The 20707-nt window shown below is 36.4% G+C and overlaps 3 protein-coding genes across 3 annotated transcripts; 1 reads left to right on the top strand and 2 right to left on the bottom strand.

Annotated features, from left to right (window-relative positions):
- Positions 1 to 3748: 3748 nt before the first annotated feature.
- Positions 3749 to 8970, bottom strand: LOC131951918 (ficolin-1-A-like). The gene is made up of 5 exons (XM_059314358.1): positions 8869 to 8970; positions 8157 to 8191; positions 5524 to 5646; positions 5256 to 5369; positions 3749 to 4254 (listed from the first exon to the last, which is right to left on the bottom strand). The coding sequence occupies exons 1-5, from the start codon at positions 8921 to 8923 to the stop codon at positions 3889 to 3891; spliced, it is 693 nt and encodes a 230-aa protein (XP_059170341.1). The 5' UTR covers positions 8924 to 8970; the 3' UTR covers positions 3749 to 3888.
- Positions 8971 to 9970: 1000 nt separating this feature from the next.
- On the bottom strand, positions 9971 to 13818 carry LOC131951921 (ficolin-1). The gene is made up of 5 exons (XM_059314360.1): positions 13705 to 13818; positions 13294 to 13334; positions 11549 to 11671; positions 10910 to 11026; positions 9971 to 10465 (listed from the first exon to the last, which is right to left on the bottom strand). The coding sequence occupies exons 1-5, from the start codon at positions 13757 to 13759 to the stop codon at positions 10100 to 10102; spliced, it is 702 nt and encodes a 233-aa protein (XP_059170343.1). The 5' UTR covers positions 13760 to 13818; the 3' UTR covers positions 9971 to 10099.
- A 3026-nt stretch (positions 13819 to 16844) lies between these two features.
- Positions 16845 to 18795, top strand: LOC131951920 (carboxylesterase NlhH-like). The gene is made up of 2 exons (XM_059314359.1): positions 16845 to 16911; positions 17630 to 18795. Exons 1-2 carry the CDS (start codon positions 16909 to 16911, stop codon positions 18614 to 18616), a joined length of 990 nt encoding a protein of 329 aa, XP_059170342.1. The 5' UTR covers positions 16845 to 16908; the 3' UTR covers positions 18617 to 18795.
- The last annotated feature ends 1912 nt before the right edge of the window (positions 18796 to 20707 follow it).

Raw genomic sequence — 20707 nt, forward strand, 5'->3', positions numbered from 1 at the left:
ACTTACAGTACAAAGTAAAAAAAAAATAATTAATAAAAAAAACACTTAATCTTTTAATCCTATAAGCCAAGCTAAAAATTGATTTTGTAAATGAAAAATCAATATCAGAAATATTTTAGAGAATTTGCAGATACGGTTGGTCACAAGAGCTCGAAAATGCTGTGGACTGACTTCAAATTAACGGTATATATAGCGTACACATGACAGTTAGCCTAGCTCTTATCCCACTTAATCCTCAAAAAGTCTCACTCTATTAATCTACCACACAATTTTATGCTCAGGCAAATATGACTCGTGAATATGCTCCTAACACCTGCGCACCATGATAATGCACATTAATTAGAGTTATTGGTTTAACTAAAATAGGTTCAGTAAAATGTCCTCGTCTAGCGATATAAAACAAATTGAAACTATCAGAAAAACTGATACAATATTAAAGTTACAAAAATATAATAGGTCAGTAGTCACGTCCCTTATATCACATAGTGTCGATCTTCTTCCCCAATTAGTGTCTCCCCATTCCCAACATAGTGTCGACCTTCTTCCCCAATTTGTGTCTCCCCATTCCCCATATAGTGTCAACCTTCTTCCCCAATTTGTGTTTCCCCATTCCCCTTATACTGTCGACCTTCTTCCTCAATTTGTGTCTCCCCATTCCCCATATACTGTCGACCTTCTTCCCCAATTTGTGTTTCCCCATTCCCCTTATACGGTCAAACTTCTTCCCCAATTTGTGTTTCCCCATTCCCCACACAGTGTCGACCTTCTTCCCCAATAAGTGTCTCCCCATTCCCCACATACTGTCGACCTTCTTCCCCATTCAATGCCCCACGCATTCCCCACACAGTCTTACCCCACTTCCTCCTCATAGTATAAACCTTTCACCCCACACGTTGTCACCCACTCTCCATAACGATGTAACCTCCCCCCCCCCCACTACAAATAGTGGTAGGAAACCTGTTTGTACACAGACCAATTAAAACGAAGCATTTCGTTCTGTGATTCTGTAATTCCTCTACTTGTACAACATGTACTCTTATATATGTCTATTTGTAATTAGATCTGACATTATCCCTAACCCTGATCCCTAATGCCTAACAGTAATGCTTAAAGCCTAACCCTGGCACCAAAAACTAACCCTAACCCTAATGCCTAAACCTAAAAAGAAATTTAACCCAAGCCACGAATAAAAGACATATATTGGGTAACCACTTCAGCCACCGGGATAGTTAACCATTTGGAAAAGTTGAATGCTAAATAATGCTAAATAAATAAATAAGCAAGCAAGCGCTCGACTATAATTATAAAACAAAAATGATATTATTGGTCGGCTAAAATAGAAATGCCTGGATATGTTCAAACATTATCCATATCAACCTTAAAATTACATGCTGTACTATCGATTATTCATACTTGTTTGAAAAAAAAACTAAAACAGAGCGTAATCCTTTCAAGAGTGTGCAGTGTAGTGTAGAAACAGCCATTGATCTGAAGTGCCAATCCTGACACAGGGCAGTAATAAAGCTATTGACCTTAATAGAAAGACGAATACACTTGTTTCAAAACCTTGAATGACTTGGTAGGTTACGTATTTGGCTTCTAGTCTTCATATCTGTACACTGTACAGGTACAGACGTTAAAGAATATTTGAAACATTTCTGTAAGTTTAAGGGGGACGGGTGTCAGTAATTACTGTGACACTGAGGTATCTCAGATGTTGACACTGAGATATCTCAAATGGTGACACTGATGTATCTCAAATGGTGACACTGAGGTATTTCATATGGTGACACTGAGGTATCTCACATTATGACAGTTTAGTAACCTCACTTGCTGACACTGAATAACCTTACTCGTTTAGATTGTGAATTATCATGACATGACACCATGAATTATCTCAACCAACGACACCTTGAATTACCTCACCTTGTGACCTGAAGTAGTGAATTCATGCTTTACCTAGTCTTGTGACACCCAAAGAAATCTCAAATGGTGACAGTTAAAAAATATCAGTTACCTGAACTGCTGACACCGAGTTGCTTAAGAAGGCAAAACCATAAGATACATTAGATGGTGATACCATGAAGTACCTGACATGGTGACACCATGGGTTACCGCACCGTGTGCTATCCAGGCTTTATGACATCATTGATTGACGTCATAAACACTAATACAGCCACTCGTTATAAAGTTGTAATAGTCTGCTACCCAGGCTACCCGTTCCAATATCGATCATTAGTTACAAAAGACTTAAGCCTCATGGAAAAAGACAAGGGGAAATGTAGAGGCGCGCAACAGTAAAGTAACTGCCTAGGAACCGATAGAGTTAAGAAGAGAAAAGGAGTTTCTGTGACGGCTCCGTGTAACCTGGGCATCGAAATAATAAGATGATGAGGTAGGGATAACATACAATGTTCTATTTATGTTTTTATTTAAAGTTACAGTGGGTGAGTTATAGAAATTAGAAGTGTAATAAGATATATGTCGTGAGTTTAATATTTTTTATAAAAAATCTTTTTTGTTTTGTTTTGCGTGAACTAAAAAACTATGTGTGTTCATCTATTGTATGAGACAATTGAGTTTGTTTAAAACTATCAAGCTATCTAGGGGAAATAATCCAGTAAATAAAACAAAATTCGATTTGTTATCTCCCTTTCAATATCGATACAGTTTATCCAACTATTCACTCTCTGAATACCATCAACTTCAAGCATAGAATAAAATTCCCATATTTTTCACGAACTCCTGCTGTCATTTAATTTTTTTTTAATTGCTTGAATACTTACAAGTACATATTTAACATACAAAAGTTGGTTTTCCTATACTGCTTATGTAAAATTTAAGTCAAATAACGATTTAAAAAAAAGGCAGATCATTGGTTCATACTTTTTTAGGTTCTTCGTTTTGTTTCAAGAAATCCGCAATTTAAAAAGAAATGACACTGTAACCTACATTATGAAATGATAGTATAACAGTTAAATGTATATGAATGTATGCTGCGAGTGTGTGTAGTAAATAGGCGAGATAAAATATAAAATATATTGTGGGTGTACGCATGCGCAAAAGGAAAGGTAGCGGGAGGTAGAATTCGGCAGAACAAGAAAGATGACAAAACTGAGTCGTGTTTGTTGAGTAGTCTAGCTGCTGAATATCAGTCTGAATATGTAGATCTAATATTAATTAATAAAATTGTGAAATCTCCAGTAATGTGGTTGGTATTTCCTTTTAGTTTATATCGTGAACCCAGTCACACAAAAAGGCTGTGACAGATAGTAGTAAGGCCGCCATATCGAATGAAGTTATTAATTCTGGTTGAAAATGTCACCCAAAAAAAAAGAATGAAAGTCTTTGCTAAAATATATTTATATATCTAAGTTTACTGTAGGTAAAATGATAGGCTTTAATCCTGGATGAACGTTCAGAACACTAAAAAAAATTCAGCTACATTGAAAGCAAACACAAATATAAACATGTTTTAAATTATTATTTTTTTTTACTTTTAAATATCTAACATTTACCATACGAACTTCATATTTATTTATTAAACCTAAAATACTAAGGTTGAAGATTTTGCATTAATTGTTCTCTAAATTCCTCATACACAGTGTTGTGCACGAGTGCTATACTTCGTATACGAGAAAGCTAATGTAGTTTTTTAAAATGTTTATAAAATCAGTGAGAAGATTCATACTAATGCTGAAAAATTTTGGTTAAAGCAATACAAGAAGTAAACGGATACAAAACAGAATTTTAATGTTTTGCCAAAATAATTTTTTAATAATTATTTCAAAAAGATTAATCAGACACAAAAAAGCTTAGGATCAAATCTAACTCAGCCAAGTGTAGAACTTTGATCTGACGTTGGTGGTTTGTGCTGTAAAATACGTATCAATACAATCGGATTTTCATTTCCACGGATTCAAGATTCCTTTTGCTTGTAGTCAAGCCATCCCAATGAAGTCCCTTGCACGCCTCGTCCGACTTCCAAACCCCAGTCAGATAAACGAGATGACAGCCATTGAACCACCACCCTCCTTTGTAGCTTTGTGAGCAGCTGCTTTTTATAGGGCTATCCCAGGTGTAGAACTTCATGTTGTCGTGATTTGACAAATCATCCCTAACGTTCCCAACACCGTATGTCCCAACATGAAGAGTGTATTGCTTGTCCTCTCCGTCTACCTTAAAGCCTACGTAGGTAATGAAATAATATACTCTGTTGAACCTCATATCTATCCTGAGCAACCAAGTTCCACGCTGTAGGGTTTGTTAAGATGTAGTTACTATAAATAATCGTCATAACAAGATTGAGAATATGGGGGCAGGTAATCGATATTGTATGTATGTATATATATACATACATACAATATCGATTACCTGCCCCATATTCTCAATCTTGTTATGACAATTATATATATATATATATATATATATATATATATATATATATATATATATATATATATATATATAAATATATATATATATATATATATGTATATATATATATATATATATATATATATATATATATATATATATATATATATATATATATATATGTGTGTGTGTGTGTGTGCGCGTGCGTGCACTGGCCTCTGTAAAAAGCTGATCTGTAAAGGACCATGACTTGTGTGTTTATTAAGCAGCATAATATATTACTTTTAGAATTAACCCTAACCACAGCCAACCAAAACCAAAACATAAACGCAAACACAAACACAAATAAGAATGCAAACATAAACATATACGCAAACACAAAAACAAACATAAACATAAACGCAAACACAAAAACAAACACAAACGTAAACACAAACGCAAACACAAACAACAATCCCAAACCCAACAACAAACGCAAACACAAACCCAAACACACCAACAAACGAAAACGCATTATCCAACGCAAACAAAAGCGCAATCGCAAGCAAAAACACAAACATAAACGCAAACATAACCGCAAACGTAAAAGCAAACACAAACGTAAATACAAAAAAAAAATGCAAAGACTAACGCAATTACAAAACAAAAACGCAAACACAAACGCAAACCTTAGCGCAAACAATAACGCAAAACATAAACACAAACTTAAATACAATCATGAAAGCATAGTGCTAACAGTATAGCCCGGGGCGCCAAAACGCCCCCTCCGTGGTGCCGGCAGAACTACTTGATTCAGTTTAGTAAATGACTATAATACCCAATTTTATTCATAGTCTATTGCACTGTTTAAAACTTTTTATAAAACAGATATTACGTACGGATGTTAAGCTTGATATTTCATCCAGCCCGAGCCAAAAGTCAAAATCAAATGAACCAAAGCCGTTCTTGTAATCTGCCCAAGGTCTTGTGAAATTCTCGCCTTGATAACGGCGCTTTAAAAAAAAAACATGGGTTAGCGTGAGAAATCGCTTTTTGGTAAGGCTAGTATGTGTTATTGTGAGAAATGGCTTTATGTTTAGGTTAGAGTGTGTTAGTGTCAACAGTAAACACTATGCTTGGTGTAGAAGAGATTATGCTAATCGTTACCATCAGGACAATCCATCCGCCGCCATCGGTGACAGTGTCACACAGAACATCTTTACCAGCGGAAGATTTCAAGACAGACCTCTCCAGCAAACCTTTCGTCATGGTATTTTTGGTACACACTCCCTAGAAATGTATTTTTCAACAATAGTGTTGCGGTACATCAACACACACACACACAAACATACACATAGACAGACAGACAGAAAAACAGATAGACAAATAGACAGAGAGACGGACAGACAGACAGACAGACAAACAGATAGACAAATAGACAGACAGACAGACTGACTGACTGACTGGCTGACTGACAGACAAGCAGGCAGACAGACAGAGAGATAAACAGACAGACAGACTGACTGACTGATTGACTGACTGACAGACACACAGATATATATATATATATATATATATATATATATATATATATATATATATATATATATATATGTACTAGCGTACCCGTCCCCCGCGCGTTGCCGCGGGGATAGAAGAAAGTTTGACGAAATGTATTAGCAGGATTTCACCAACGCGTTACCAATCATATGTTTTAGACGCGTGACCGTCTTTTCTAAAAGTGAGTTATTAAAATGTAATCAATGCCTGCGCTTGGATCATAAATATCGGGACACGGGTTTACCTACACTACTGCATGAAAACTTTGAGTGTACATTAATCACTCACCGAAATAATATGTTAGAACACACTTCGGTGACTGCCCATGTGTCAGAGACGTACAGGGGCGCTCTCAGGGCCCCCACCCCCCGATTACACTACCGCATAGGCGCGGCGTACGACCCCTGGCTCCTAAAAAGTAATAGGCGCCATCGTGCCAAATAGCATCCTGTTAAATAATGATGCAGATTTCATCATTCGCTAAAGTGCCACAAATGAACATGCTTTTTTCTTTAACACGTAAAAATGTATTTGACATGTTTTAAACATCAGTGTGAATGATGCAATATGCTAGCGTTACTAATGGTCTATTATTAGATGCTCGATCTCAATTTCTGACTGGATTGTCTAATAGTAGATGCTTATTGCATCATTCGCAAAATGACGAAACTCTACAGTAGGCTCCTCATATTCAAAGAGTTATTTTTTCATCTTTGGCAAGGTGACGAAACTGTACAGAACGATTTCCTCGCGTTACAAAGTTATTTTTAGAAGACTGTTGTAGTTTTACCGCTGAATATAGTAGTACCCCTTACTCGCTATGCAGGATGCTCGATTAACTGATGCCAAGTGCCAACATAGTCGCTCTAAAACTCTGGGCGCCAAACCGTGTATTGACGAAAGTTGTACCCTATATGGCGCCGCCCATAAGAAACTTTAGTTTTCTTTTTCGCAGAAATATTCTACTTCCTAAAGTTTCATGGCACTCGGATGAACCGCATGTGAGTATTATTTTTTATATATTGTGTATAGAGAAAAAAATCGTGGGCGCCGCCCGTGCAATATTAAACAATATTTTTTTGCAGAGCCCTACCATTAAGTGATCTAATCATCTCCCCAAAGTTTCATGGTACACGGATGAACGATGTGAAACCGAAATAGACTTTTATTTTTATAAACAGTATATAGAGAAAAATTGCAGCCTTCCGTGGCGCCGCCCTTGCGAAATTAAAAAAGGATTTTTTTTTTACAGAACCCTTCCCTGAATTGTTCTAATCAACTCCCCCAAAGTCTCATGGCTATCGGATAACGGTGTCACACCAAAATCGACTTTTTAAAAAAATATACCGTATATAGAGAAAAATCGCACCCCTCGTGGCGCCGCCCTTGCGAAATTAAAAATGATTTTTACGGAACCCTTTCCTAGAGTTTTATAATGTACTCCCCAAAGTTTCATGCCTATCGGATGAACGGTGTCACTGCAATTCACTTTTTTTTTTTTTTAATTTACCGTATATAGAGAAAAATCGGACCCTCCCGTGGCGCCGCCCTTGCGAAATTAAAAATTATTTTTTTACAGAACCCTTCCCTAGAGTGGTATAATGAACTCCCCAAAGTCTCATGCCTATCGGATGAACGATGCCAAACCAAAATCGACTTTTATTTTTATATACGGTATATAGAGAAAAACAAATCGCGCCCTGCCGGGGCGCCACCCCTGCGAATTTGAAATTTTTTTTTTCGCAGAAACCTCCCCAGGAATATTCGCAACAACTTCCCAAAGTTTCACGGCGATGTGATGAGAGGTGTAGTAATGCATAAAGGACACACACACACACACATAGACACACATACATTGCTTTTTATATATATAGAAGATAGATATACACGTATATATACGTTTATATATATATATATATATATATATATATATATATATATATATATATATATATATATATATATATATATATATATATATATATATACTCAGATTTAGGTTGATAACACAAACAATAAAACAAAAATCAAACATGCAGATACACACATACACAAGTACAATCAAATACTTACGTTCACATTGACAGACAGATACACAAATGACACATAAATGCACACAGACAAACAAACCGACAGACATCAAACAATACATCATTGACGTTTTTCCTCTATGTTTTTCTTTCTTTACTGGTCATAAACAAGCAATAAACCAACAGACAATGAGTCCTCTTTTGACAAACCTTTTGAACGCTGAGCCTACTTTCTTCGAGGTATCCTGTAATACAGAAACAAACATAACTTATAAACAGACGGCTTGAACCACTTATGCTACAGCTGGTCGGACGTTAGGGCTAATGTATTACCTGTTTCGGTGACCTCTGCTTAGGAAAAGATAGTATGTTCAGAACTATGCCCAGTTGCCTTTACTCTCTCTAACATGAGTAATTCACTTTTTTATTTAACTTTTTTATGAGATGAACTTATTTTATGATATAAAGTTAACGCTCGTCTTGGCTGTAATATTTTCGAGTGCATTGGCTTCAAGTAAACAATGTTAGGCAAGTAGGTGATGACAGCTAATGTTTACACAAGATGGTGTACATTTGTTTGATATTTAAATTAAGCTTGCATTTCAAGATAAAATATCGCCCTTTTACTGTAAAAGACAACAATTTAAATTTAAAGTAATATTATTGGTTAGACGAAATGGGGGGGGGGAGCTTTTCAAAATTTGGGGCTTCGGCTTGCAGCATAGGCGCTCCTGTAACAAAACAACTAATATAAAGGATTATTGTACGTAAGAGAAGTAAGTTACATATACAGAGGATTGAATCAGTTTATTCCCACATATTTTCGTAGATAATTTTGATAGACTTATTTGAATTTCAACACTTTTAACCAATTCATAAGGTAAAAAAAATAGGACAATGGTAAATCTAATTTTAAACTTACCAAAGGAGAGACAAATATTGACAGCCGTCACGGCAGCCAATACCCCAGCATACATGTTTAATATTAGGATGAATAATATCTCCGTAGACCACACAACCAATCTGTTGCCTGAGTCAGTTAGTCATGTTATTAAATACAAAATTAATTATATCCGAGTCAGTCGTTTCTTTAGGACCGCGGGCCGAATCCGGCCTGTATCTATATTTCTCATACATGTTCATGATACTGTTATATTTATACGTTGCATACAATACTAATTTGGTTCATTCTTTGTGCTTTTTAAAAAAAAAATGCTGTTACGCCAATATTTTTTAAAGAAGGTATCCTCTTCATTAAACTTTACTAATACATTTAACAATTGGTATACGTGCTATGCCATAATCATCTGCCATTTTATTGTTTAATAAGGCCAATAAACATGCATTCGATAATGTCTAGTGTTTGAATACAATAGGCATTATTTGAAGCCACTCTTTTGGAGAGAAAGGGCTGGTGGTGGGAACAGAAATTAACAGCAGGACTATTTTAACTCAGTTTATATGAAATAGTCTTTTTAAAAAAACAATATAAGCTTTTATTTACTTCACAGTGGTTGTTTGCTCGTTTGTTTGCGGCAAACCTTTTAATTTATTTCTATCCACCTTTAATGCAACGATTTCATCCTTTACAGATAATTTCGTCTTCGAAGACAATATATATATATATGTATATATATATATATATATATATATATATTTATATAATTTCCAAAACTATTCTAGCTCTATCGATCACAATTGTTCAAATTAAGATTTAATGTTAACATATTATTCTCCTTAACATTTCTCAAGCACAAGGTAAAATTGTTGTGTAACGATAGTAAGTGATCGGGTCAGTTATTTTTGTACGAGCTGCGTTTCACTGGTAAATACTTGTTTCAAAGATGTTCGATAAGATAAAATCATTAAGTTTATACTGCCTGTGTATTTATTTTTGAATTCTATGAGATTTTAAAGTGTATACAAAATCATCAGAAAGATCGAAACTACACGAAGTAGTTTAATAAAATCAAACAGACACACAGCAATAAAAAAAAATGTCAGAAATTTTTTTTTTAATTTACACCATTGTATCTTTAATGACAGTTTTAATGAGATACATTATTCAATTCATCAGGATCACATTTTAATTTGCTGTCAGTTCCATGTTGGAGTTCGATTTGACACTAGTGTAAAACGATGAAAAGATAAATTTATTGAATCTCTCGCATTTTCATCTCCACCGAATCGAGACTTTTTTTGTTCGTAGTCAAGGACTCCCAGTGGACCCCCTTGGATTGTTCTCTTGATTTCCACTCTCCTGTCAGATAGACGCGATGACAGTTATTGAACCACCATCCACCACTGTAGGTTTTTGTGCAACTGTTGCTGGTAGGGCTATCTGAGGTGTAGAACATTTGGTGGTTGTGATAAGAAAAATCATCCGTGACGTTTCCTGAGAACGTTCCCATATGAATTGTGTGCTGCTGTATCCGCCACGACAGTTCGAACTGTCGGTACTGGGCGAAGTAATCTCTGCCTTCGAACTTCATATCTACCCTTAGCTGCCATTCACCTTCCTGTAAATTTGATTTGGTAGTTGTAACTATAAATAATAGTAATATCAGAGTAGAAAATATAGTTTAGATAATTATATATGTATATATATATATATATATATATATATATATATATATATATATATATATATATATATATATATATATATATATATATATATATATATATATATATATGTATATATATAGATATATATATATATATAAATGTATATATATATATGAAATATACTATATAATAATTGGCTAAGTCAAGCAGTCACAACACTAATTGGTGTAAAAAAGGAGAATAATCAAAGATATACCAAATACAGATCCACACAATTAGATCATGGAGACAGATTATTAATGGAATATTTCAAATTTAATATTTATTTGTGCGTGTATTTTCTCAATTCCTCACCGCCATATTTTGCTGTTCTAATACGCTACAGGTTTACGTACGTAGATTAAGAGCGAAGAGTCATTTAGCCCCAGCCAAAAATCGCCATCAAATGAACCAAATCCCTCCGAGTAGTCCGCCCAAGATCTTGAGAAGTTCACATCACCCCGAACTCGACGCTGGAGGATAAACACATTAAAACAGTTATCAACGTTTTGGTTACGATGAAGTGTGTTAGTATGAACAATTACTTTTTGACTAGTTTGATATTGTTTTTTTTTAATATTCGTTCATAGTGTATATTGCAAGGAACGCTGTCTTTATATATTCATATATAAAATTATAGTCCACCTTGGCCTATAGCCTATATTTATCAAACTTAACTTAAACACTATTGTTGTTACTTTGTTGGATTTCTTTATATTCAAGTCCCCAAGTAAAGGAATATTAGAAGAGAGTAAAGCCTAATTTCACATAGGGAACTGAATACATCAAATTCGGGTTTCTGTAGAACTTTGTGTAACCAAGTTTTTTACTTAGTATAAAAAATATTGACATGATCAAATTACATTAAAATATGTTATGTAATGCCATTTATAGCAGATGGTTTTTAAAACAGTTCAGCCCAAACTTGTAATGCGAGTTTACTTGGTGCCATTTACAGTGAGGCCTGCAAAACATGATATTATTTGTATCGTTACCATCAGGACAATCCATCCACCGCCATCAGAGACAGTGTCACACAGAACATCTTTACCAGCTGAAGATTTCAACACAGATCTGGCGGGCAATTCTTTGGTCATATGGCTCTTGCTACAGATTCTCTAATGAAGTAGATTTTAACAAATATAGTGCAATACAGAAAACACACCTCTCCCCCCCCCATATATATATATATATATATATATATATATATATATATATATATATATATATATATATATATATATATATATATATATATATATATATATATGCATTATACATATACTTATACTTATATATACATACTCTCATATATTTCTAAAATAGTATACATTATTAAATTATACATATTATATATATATATATATATATATATATATATATATATATATATATATATATATATATATATATATATATATATATATATGTATGTGTGTGTGTGTGTGTGTGTGTGTATATTTTGTAATTAAATGAATTGATTTTATGTCTGTATGTGTTACAAAAAAAAACCCCGTATTCCGTTTAAATTGTTATTACTAAAATAGAATGAACATTTTTTAGCTTTCAGTACGAATTTTCAATTTATACTTATCACAGTGGGATTTTTCATTGTATATTATACTATTGATTTTCTTATTTTAATTAATATTTACGTAATGTTTTATTTATCACTAGCGTGCCTATCCCCGCGCGTTGCCGCGGGGTTTTTAGAAAGTCTGACGAAGTATATTAGGAGGGTTTCATCTATGCCTTACCAATTCCTATATTCTTAGACGTGTGGCTTTGTTTTCTAGAACTTAGATAATTAAAAGTAAACAATGCCTGCCCTTGGATTATATTTATCTTGACACGGGTTTACCCAAACTACCGCTCAGCACACCCAAAGTCGTTTTGTATGAAAGTCTTCGGCAACTGCTCAGGTATCAATGACGTAGAAGGGCGCTCTCGGAAGCCCCCGGATACACAACTACAGGGGCGCCGCGTAGGGCCCCTAGCTCGGTTTAATCATCAAATGTCGTTTGCCACCTTGTCAATATTGTAGGGTGCTCCTTAAAACTAATTTCAGCGCCATAGTGCTCACATGATAGCCCGGGGCGCCAAACTATACCCTGCCGGGGTACCGCCGGACGCGCCTGATTTAGTTAACGACTATAATATTCCAATCTTATCCATATTCTATTGCATGGTTTAAAACGAGCGTAGGCGCCAAAGCACTCATTTGATAGACAGGGATACCAAATAGCACCCTGTCTGAGCGCCGGCGGACGCTCATGATTTAATATAGTGATTGTCTATAATGCCCCAGTTTATCCATAGTCTATATCATTGTTTGAAACAACTGTAGGCGCCATAACTTTATCTTTTGTTTCAAAAATGTTGTGTTTCGGTTCAGTTTTGGATCCATTTGATTCTGTTCTGACTTTAATCTCACACATCACACAGAGACAAAAAGATCAGACACACATACAGTCACCGACACACATACAGTCACCGACACACATGCATACCAGACAAACGAGACACACACAGAACATACACATACAATCGCAGACACACATAAAGCCACCGACACACTCACAATCAAACACTTTGATACACAAACATAGACAGTGTAACATCAGATACAAAGCACATATATAATCCCTCCGACATACACACACACGAACCCACAGACACAGAATTCATTCTTTTTAGACAAGTGCTAAAAACTTGTCCATGATTCACTCTATAAACAAACCGTATCTGCCAAAGCACTGTTCTTAGGTAGTTCAACTTTTCCTGTAATACACAATCAAAAAATACATTTCAATAGTCCGCTTGAAACATTAATTATTTATTGTAATCAGAAACTTTAAGTAATCATATTCTATTACATAATGCAATACAGCCGTGCATATCTAGGTGTAACACTAGTAGCCCATATTCTCAAGTGTCTGTTGTTAATTTATGAAATTACAGCACAACGACTTATTTAAAAGGTAATTTCAAAAAAGAAATGAAACTCAGGTTATTTTAGGAATTTGAATCCATTAATCATATTTTATCGAAATTCTTAAGTTGAATTTAAACTTAATAATTTGATATGCTGAGGCAATAAGCCAAGAATAAAACATTAGTTACAGAAAATGTATTATAAGTTTAAACTCACCAAAGCAGAGACAACTGTTGACAGCCAAAATTGCTGCCAATAGCCCAGCAGACATGATGCGTGTTTCAGTTTAAGTTAATTTGTCTGAGTGGATCCCTAAACAACCGTGTTTCCTGCGTCAGTAAGTGATGTAGCTCAACATCAAATTTATTCATATCCTAGTTGTTTCTTAAGGACCGCGGGCCGGATCCAGCGCTCACTTATTGCTCATACATTTTATAGCAATTTCTTATTTAAACGTAACATACAACACAATTTTGATAATTAATTACGCACTTTAAAATTTGCCTGTATACCGACTATATTAATTTCATATGAGGTTTATGCTAATAAAATTATAAAACTGCATAAATTATGACTTTATATGGAGAGATGGTGTTTGGATATACCTTCCGTAGTGTTATAGGAAACTAAATAATATATGTGGAGACGAGAGAGACATCAACACTACCATCACTGCCCAAACTATACAGAATTACAACGTTTTGTACGAGTCGAACGTACATGTTAGTTGTACAAAATAGTAGTTAAAAGTGGAGACGTTTGTTCAAGATGTTTGTTATACTTTTATGTATATGTTGTATGAGGCATACTGCCTAGCTTCGCTTAGGTTTTCAAAAAACTTTTGTGAATTTTAATGATTGCTGATTGGCTGTTGTGTGGAGTGTTTATGGCCTAAGATAAAAAAAAGTCTGAGTAGTTTCGTGAGGTTGTTAGAACTGCAAAGGTTTCCTTAATAGTATATTATAATATATCCACTTTCGCAATTAATTTTACAATTTCACTACAATACATAACTTAAGTTATAACGAAATATTTATTTAAGCGAATGCTATACTTTAGGATTTTTGTTTTTTTTCTTTAAAATAGTATAAAAACTTTTTAAAAATTATTATTTTAAAAAGCTACCTCTCCTGTACATAGACAAAATGGCCTAGTCTTTGTTTACTTTTTCACAAACAATTGTTTATATAAGAAAATACGGTACCTTGACAAATCTAACGACACTAAGAGGTTTTTCCGACGGGAATGTTTTTTTTGTTACCCTCCAGGGTCGGTCTAGGACCTCAATTTATATATATCTCATTTAAAGAGAATTTCACTCGCGGTCATTTTTAGCCCCCATCGAGGGCTTTTAGTCTAGCCAACAGTTTTTCCATAAGGCCTCATCAACTATTGAGGCGCATGCAAAAAATTAGCCAGATATACAGAGGTTAAGTACCCTAAAATTCGTGTTGAAATTACAGAGTCCAACCGACAATTTTCCCATACGGCACCTATGTGCAGGGGCGTAGCGAGGGGGCGGGGGGGGGGGTGCGGACCGCACCGGGTGACACCATTTAGGGGGGTGACACCAAGGCAAAAAATAGCAAAATATATAGAGAAAAACTCGAGGGGGGGGTGCAAATCGAAAGTTTGAGGGGGGGGGGGGTGCAAATCGAAAATTTGAAAGTTTGTTCCTGGGAAGGGTCTCTATGCCTCGGGGGGGGGGGGGGGGGATGACACCATTAAGTGCCGCACCGGGTGACACCCGACCTCGCTACGCCACTGCCTAGGTGCGTGCCTAAAATTAGCCTGATGTACAGAGAGTAAGTACCCTGAAATCTTTGTTGAAATTATCCCCTGTTCTTCCCATAAAATACAGATTATATAGGAAAGTACGACTGGTCAGTTTTGACCCATTTCTAGATTTTTCGCGGATATGGCGAGTTTTTTTCTGACACCCCTAAGCGTTCTTCTATGACCTCACAATATATCAAGGGGTGTCGTTCGGCAAAAGTTTTTTTTTTCGATAAATAGCACATATAAGGCGCCGGTCAGTCGAGGTCAGTTTTGACCCCTCTTCGTGGACTTTGCGGCCAACTGGCACGGGCTCCCTGTGGTCTATCTCACCAAATTCGAAGCCTCTGCGGCGGATGGAAGTGCCCAATCAGCCATCCGATCACTTTGCCTTATATATATATATATATATATATATATATATATATATATATATATATATATATACTATGAGAAAGTTCTAGAAGAAAATATGACATTCTTTTATTAGAAAATACAGCAGTGTACCCAGTGAATGCCCCCCATCTGAACTACAACACTGATTACCTATATACAATAATATAACGTTTTATTATAAGCTAATTACCCCACCGCTATACAAACTGCGAGTCGGATACATAATAACTATAATTAATTTGTTAACCAGCATAATATTATCCCTCTAATTCTAATGTAAAGAAATATAATCCTCCTAGATTAAATAGACCCCCCCCCTCAAATCCCCGATAAAATAAAAGATTTCATTCAATATCGGCTGGTATGTAAGACAAGTTTTGTTATTGGCTAAGTTTGTGTTGAGGAACGGAAGGGGGAATGAAACAGCTTTTCCAATCATGTGGGAGTGGGTGCAGTATGATGCAAGTGTTTTAAACTGATCTAAAACATGAAGGTCCGTGGGACAAGTGAAGTAGAGTTCACCTGTCTTTGTGACCTGGGCATAGAAGGGATAGTCTGGTCTCTATGGCATGAGATTTTCAGCTAATGTTCGCCTAATAATGGACATCTTTACAAACAATGGAAAATATGAGTGTGTTTCTTAATGTTCATTCAGCTGTTTTCTTCTTATAGTCTTAAACAATTTAATGAACTAGATATCTATATAGGTCATGTTGAACTTTAGTCTGCTTGACATCTAGACGATGTTTAGCCTTGAAAGGAAAAAATTAGCAGGCGTTACGTGGTGTTGTTAAAAGGGTGGTAACGTTTTGACGACGACCCTGATTTCTTAAGTATCACCACGTCCATCTTTTCTCATGTATCACCACGTCCATCTTTTCTCATGTATCACCACGTAAATCTTTTCTCATGTATCGCCACGTAAATATTTTCTCATGTATCGCCACCTTCCTGTATCACCACGTTTATCTTTTCTAATGTATCACCAATTCCATCTTTTCTCATGTATCACCACGTCCATCTTTTCTTACGTATCACCACGTTCATCTTCTATCATGTATCACCATCTCCTGTGTCACCACGTCCCTGTATCACCTCTAGCAACCCAACTTAACCCCAACTCGCTATCAACAACACCCAGCAATCTTCTCTTATCAACCTCGCTAAGTCACTTAAGTTCAGTCACCAGACCTAGCCACTATGGAACGTCTACAACTTTTACTTCTCTTGCTATTCTAAAGGAATAAAATGGTAAATATATTTACTTTACATCTAGCATCTCTTACATTAGGGAATAAGAATGCTCCTGGGTGTGAACTCATCGTCGACTTAAAGTGCGACCCAATTTAAGTACAGTGATTCGCCTCGTAAAGAAAAACGCCTTGAACTTTTTAAAGAAATATTTGTACATTTGTTTACATAAAGCAGATTTATTAACGCTGTGTAACATATCGCATACTTAATTAACAAATCAATTGTGAGGTATTGTTTTCCTTTGTTGTGGATTGTTGATAATAAAAAATAATGACGGTCTTAGAATCTGACACATACAAATGAGAATTTTTTTTTCTGTTATGTAGGTTAAAGTCTGAAAAATGAGAAATCTGCATTCGTGGGTCTCAGTCACATTGCATTTGTTAAATTTTGATTCAGTCTATTTGGAGCAATTTTTGGGCGGAATGTCTTAACTGGTGATATTCTAAATTTTATGTTGCGTTTTATACGATACATTCTCTCCCCTTTATTTTTCTATGTTGTTAGAATGGAAAGGGTGGTGTTCATGTACCCCCCCCCTCCGATTGACACGCTTGGACTGTCTGAAGTCTAACCCTTCCCCCCCCCCCCTCACCTTTACCCCTGGAAATTTTTAGTGAGAATCCTAGAAATTTCAAGCCCCCCTTCCACCCCCAAGCACATTATATGAGAAAATTATCCCGTCTCAGATGATTTACAGTTTGTTAATCGCCAGGACAAGACGGCCACAACCGCTGAAGACGCCTGGCGATGGTGGTCCGGGAAATACACGCTCCACCCTGAGACTCTGGCCAGCACCCAGCGCATCATGGACCTCGGTCTACAGCCCTTCCACATGACCTCACTGGAGAAAGCGAGGGAGAATGTTCCCGTCCTGTGCCGCGATGGCGATTACGTCATCCCATTTGACGGAACCGTGAGGACATTGAAGGTACCAAGTTCAGAGGTCAAGGCCGGAATTCCGATAATAGTCTACAAGCCGAGCGACTGTCCGAAAGATCCGGTTATATTTATTTACTTTCACGGCGGTGGTTTGGTGATTGTAAGCCCGCCTAGCTTTGATTGCTGTATGAAGTCTCTTGCGAATAAAACAAAGGCTGTAATGGTATTAGTGGACTACCGTTTGTTGCCTTGTCCAGAAAATCCCTTGGCGCCGTTTGACGACTGTTTGACTGTAACGAAATGGGTCTTGGAAAACAAGGAACTCGTAGGCGGGTCTAAAAATAGCAAGGTCGGTGTGGGCGGGGACAGTGCAGGCGGGCAGATCACGTGCAGTGTGTTGAATGACGTGCAGGGCGTGGCCTTCCAGGTGCTGGTGTACCCGGTCACTGACCTCACCTGCAACCTGCCCTCGTTTGACGAGTTCCGCGACATCCCGGCATTCAACACTCTCTCGATGGACGCCATGTTTGATGTGTTCGTGCCCCACATCCCCGGGGCAGCCACCAACCCGAGGGTCAACCCGTCAGCCAGGAAAAACCTCCAGTCGTCTCCCCCTACGTTGGTCCTCACCGCCGACCTTGATCCCTCGAAAGACTGGGCCGTGGCCTTTGCCAAGAAAATGCGAGATGCCGGGGTCAAGGTCAAAGAAGTGAACTACGAGGGCGTCCCTCACGCGTTTTTCAGCATTGTAGCAGACTACCCGACGACGTCTACCAAAGCACACGATGACGTGGCCAAGTTTATCATGTCTTTGAAGTAACGCAACACGCTGTATCTTAGCTATTACTTCAAAGTTGCGATCATTCCCAATTCACTTTATTCTTTATAAATTTAAGAAAGTTTAAAGAAAGGTATAAATTATACCTTTCTTTAAACTTTCTAAGACCAAACATCACAACGTATACTCCTGATGCCATTCTCCTACTGTAACTGCTTGTATGATCGCGTTAACAATAAACATGTTTTAAAGTGTAAACAAGACAACTATCGTTAGCCTTCATTTCTTTGCCTTTTGCAGTTATTTATGCGAGAATGAGTCAAATGTGCAAAACTAAACGGCGCCAGAGTTATTTCCTACTACACATAGAATGCGAAATTAGAAAAATGCTTCCAAAATAAAAGTTTGTTTTCTTTAAAAATATTTTAATGGTAATTTTTAAATTCTTTATTTTAAAAATTCTTTTCCTTAAGTTAAAGTCACACGTTCGGGTATATGCGGTCAATAGATCAAACGATGCATTTAAAATCTTTTTCTGTGTTCTTGGCGTATGAAGAAGTTGTGTACACACCTGCCGGTACTTCAGTAACGAGATTCAGGTATCCTTCAGAGCTGTCTGGATTCTAGTACGTCCCACAACCTCGAGCAGAGCTGTCTGGATTCTAGTACGTCCCACAACCTCGAGCAGAGCTGCCTGGATTCGAGTACGTCCCACAACCTCGAGCAGAGCTGCCTGGATTCGAGTACGTCCCACAACCTCGAGCAGAGCTGCCTGGATTCGAGTACGTCCCACAACCTCGAGCAGATAAGAAGTCGAGTGCTTTACTACCCGACCATGCCGTCCCAATTACCCCTAACTATTACATAATAATTATCATTGTGTATCTGTCTGTAACTCACAAAGAAAACAATCAAAGAACATAAAAAAAATAAACCGGGAGTGATCTCCCCTAAACTTTCTCGAATATTCTTATATAAAATAACAGGGGATGGAAACTCGGGCTATAGACATGATTTTTAATCCATTTTAAATACTTAAAGTTTTAAAAATAGAATAAAATCTCGTAGACAAATTAATTGCACACCAAGTGAACGCAAATAAAAAAAAGCGCATAATAGTGCGCAATATTATAAGTACTTTTAAAATTTACATTAGGTTTTTGAGAAATCGGAAGTAGCGTAAATTACTACTTCCAGTCTACGGAAATTACTCAAAATTTAACAGAAGGTAGAGAATTAGATCTTTTACTTACATGTGAAATTTCATTTATCTATCTGAAATAGTACTCAAGTTATAGGCTTTTAAAAAATTCAAAGTAGGAAAAGTACCACTTCCGGTTATCGGAAATCGCTCAAAAGTTGATACGGATCTACGATTTTGATAAAATACTTATATATGAAATTTCATCAACCTAGCTGTAACGGTACTCAAGTTATCGTGTTTACACACGGACAGACAGACACACAGACACACACACACACAGACATACGGACAAGATTGCAAAATTATGTTTTTCCGTATCAGTGAGGTGTAAAACGTCGAGATTTGTAAAAATCTCGATTTTTTTTTTTGCACGATTACAATACTTTCTCTATACTACGTATATACGAGAAAGTAAAAATCACGAAAATAGACCGGAGGGGGTGTGTAGTTACTAGCTCCTAACACTCGATAAATACTGGCTGACATCGTAGTATGTTATCAGTGGTTAAGATCGAACGTGAATCACAGGTAAGTATTGGCTGACATCAAAGATAAATACTGGCTGACATCATAGCATGTTATCAGTGGTTAAGATCGAACGTGAATCACAGGTAAGTATTGGCTGACATCAAAGATAAATACTGGCTGACATCATAGCATGTTATCAGTGGTTAAGATCGAACGTGAATCACAGGTAAGTAGTGGCTGACATCAAAGGTAATTACTAGCTGACATTACAGGTAAGTATTGGCTGACATCAAAGGTAATTACTAGCTGACATCACAGGTAAGTATTGGCTGACATCACAGGTTCGTATTGGCTTACAACATAGGTAATTATTTAGTAAAATTTGATGACAGATTGCATTGTCATCGAGTCATGGCCACCACTCCAAGTTTGAAACGAATCAATCAGAAGTGTTCGAAATT

This window comes from Physella acuta, unplaced genomic scaffold, assembly GCF_028476545.2.
Source record: "Physella acuta isolate Inbredline_101_S28 unplaced genomic scaffold, ASM2847654v3 ptg000837l, whole genome shotgun sequence".
NCBI lineage: Eukaryota > Metazoa > Mollusca > Gastropoda > Physidae > Physella > Physella acuta.

What these genes read in the sequence shown, in the direction of transcription:
- LOC131951918 (XM_059314358.1), bottom strand. Translation starts at nt 8,923, where the DNA reads ATGTATGCTGGGGTATTGGCTGCCGTGACGGCTGTCAATATTTGTCTC. An exon ending in GTAGGCTCAGCGTTCAAAAG is followed by an intron (nt 5,647 to 8,156) that starts GTTTGTCAAAAG and finishes ATACATTTCTAG; the next exon opens with GGAGTGTGTACCAAAAATAC. An exon ending in AAATATCAAGCTTAACATCC is followed by an intron (nt 4,255 to 5,255) that starts GTACGTAATATC and finishes CAAACCCTACAG; the next exon opens with CGTGGAACTTGGTTGCTCAG.
- LOC131951921 (XM_059314360.1), bottom strand. Translation starts at nt 13,759, where the DNA reads ATGTCTGCTGGGCTATTGGCAGCAATTTTGGCTGTCAACAGTTGTCTC. An exon ending in CAACAGTTGTCTCTGCTTTG is followed by an intron (nt 13,335 to 13,704) that starts GTGAGTTTAAAC and finishes TGTGTATTACAG; the next exon opens with GAAAAGTTGAACTACCTAAG. An exon ending in ACAGTGCTTTGGCAGATACG is followed by an intron (nt 11,672 to 13,293) that starts GTTTGTTTATAG and finishes CTACTTCATTAG; the next exon opens with AGAATCTGTAGCAAGAGCCA.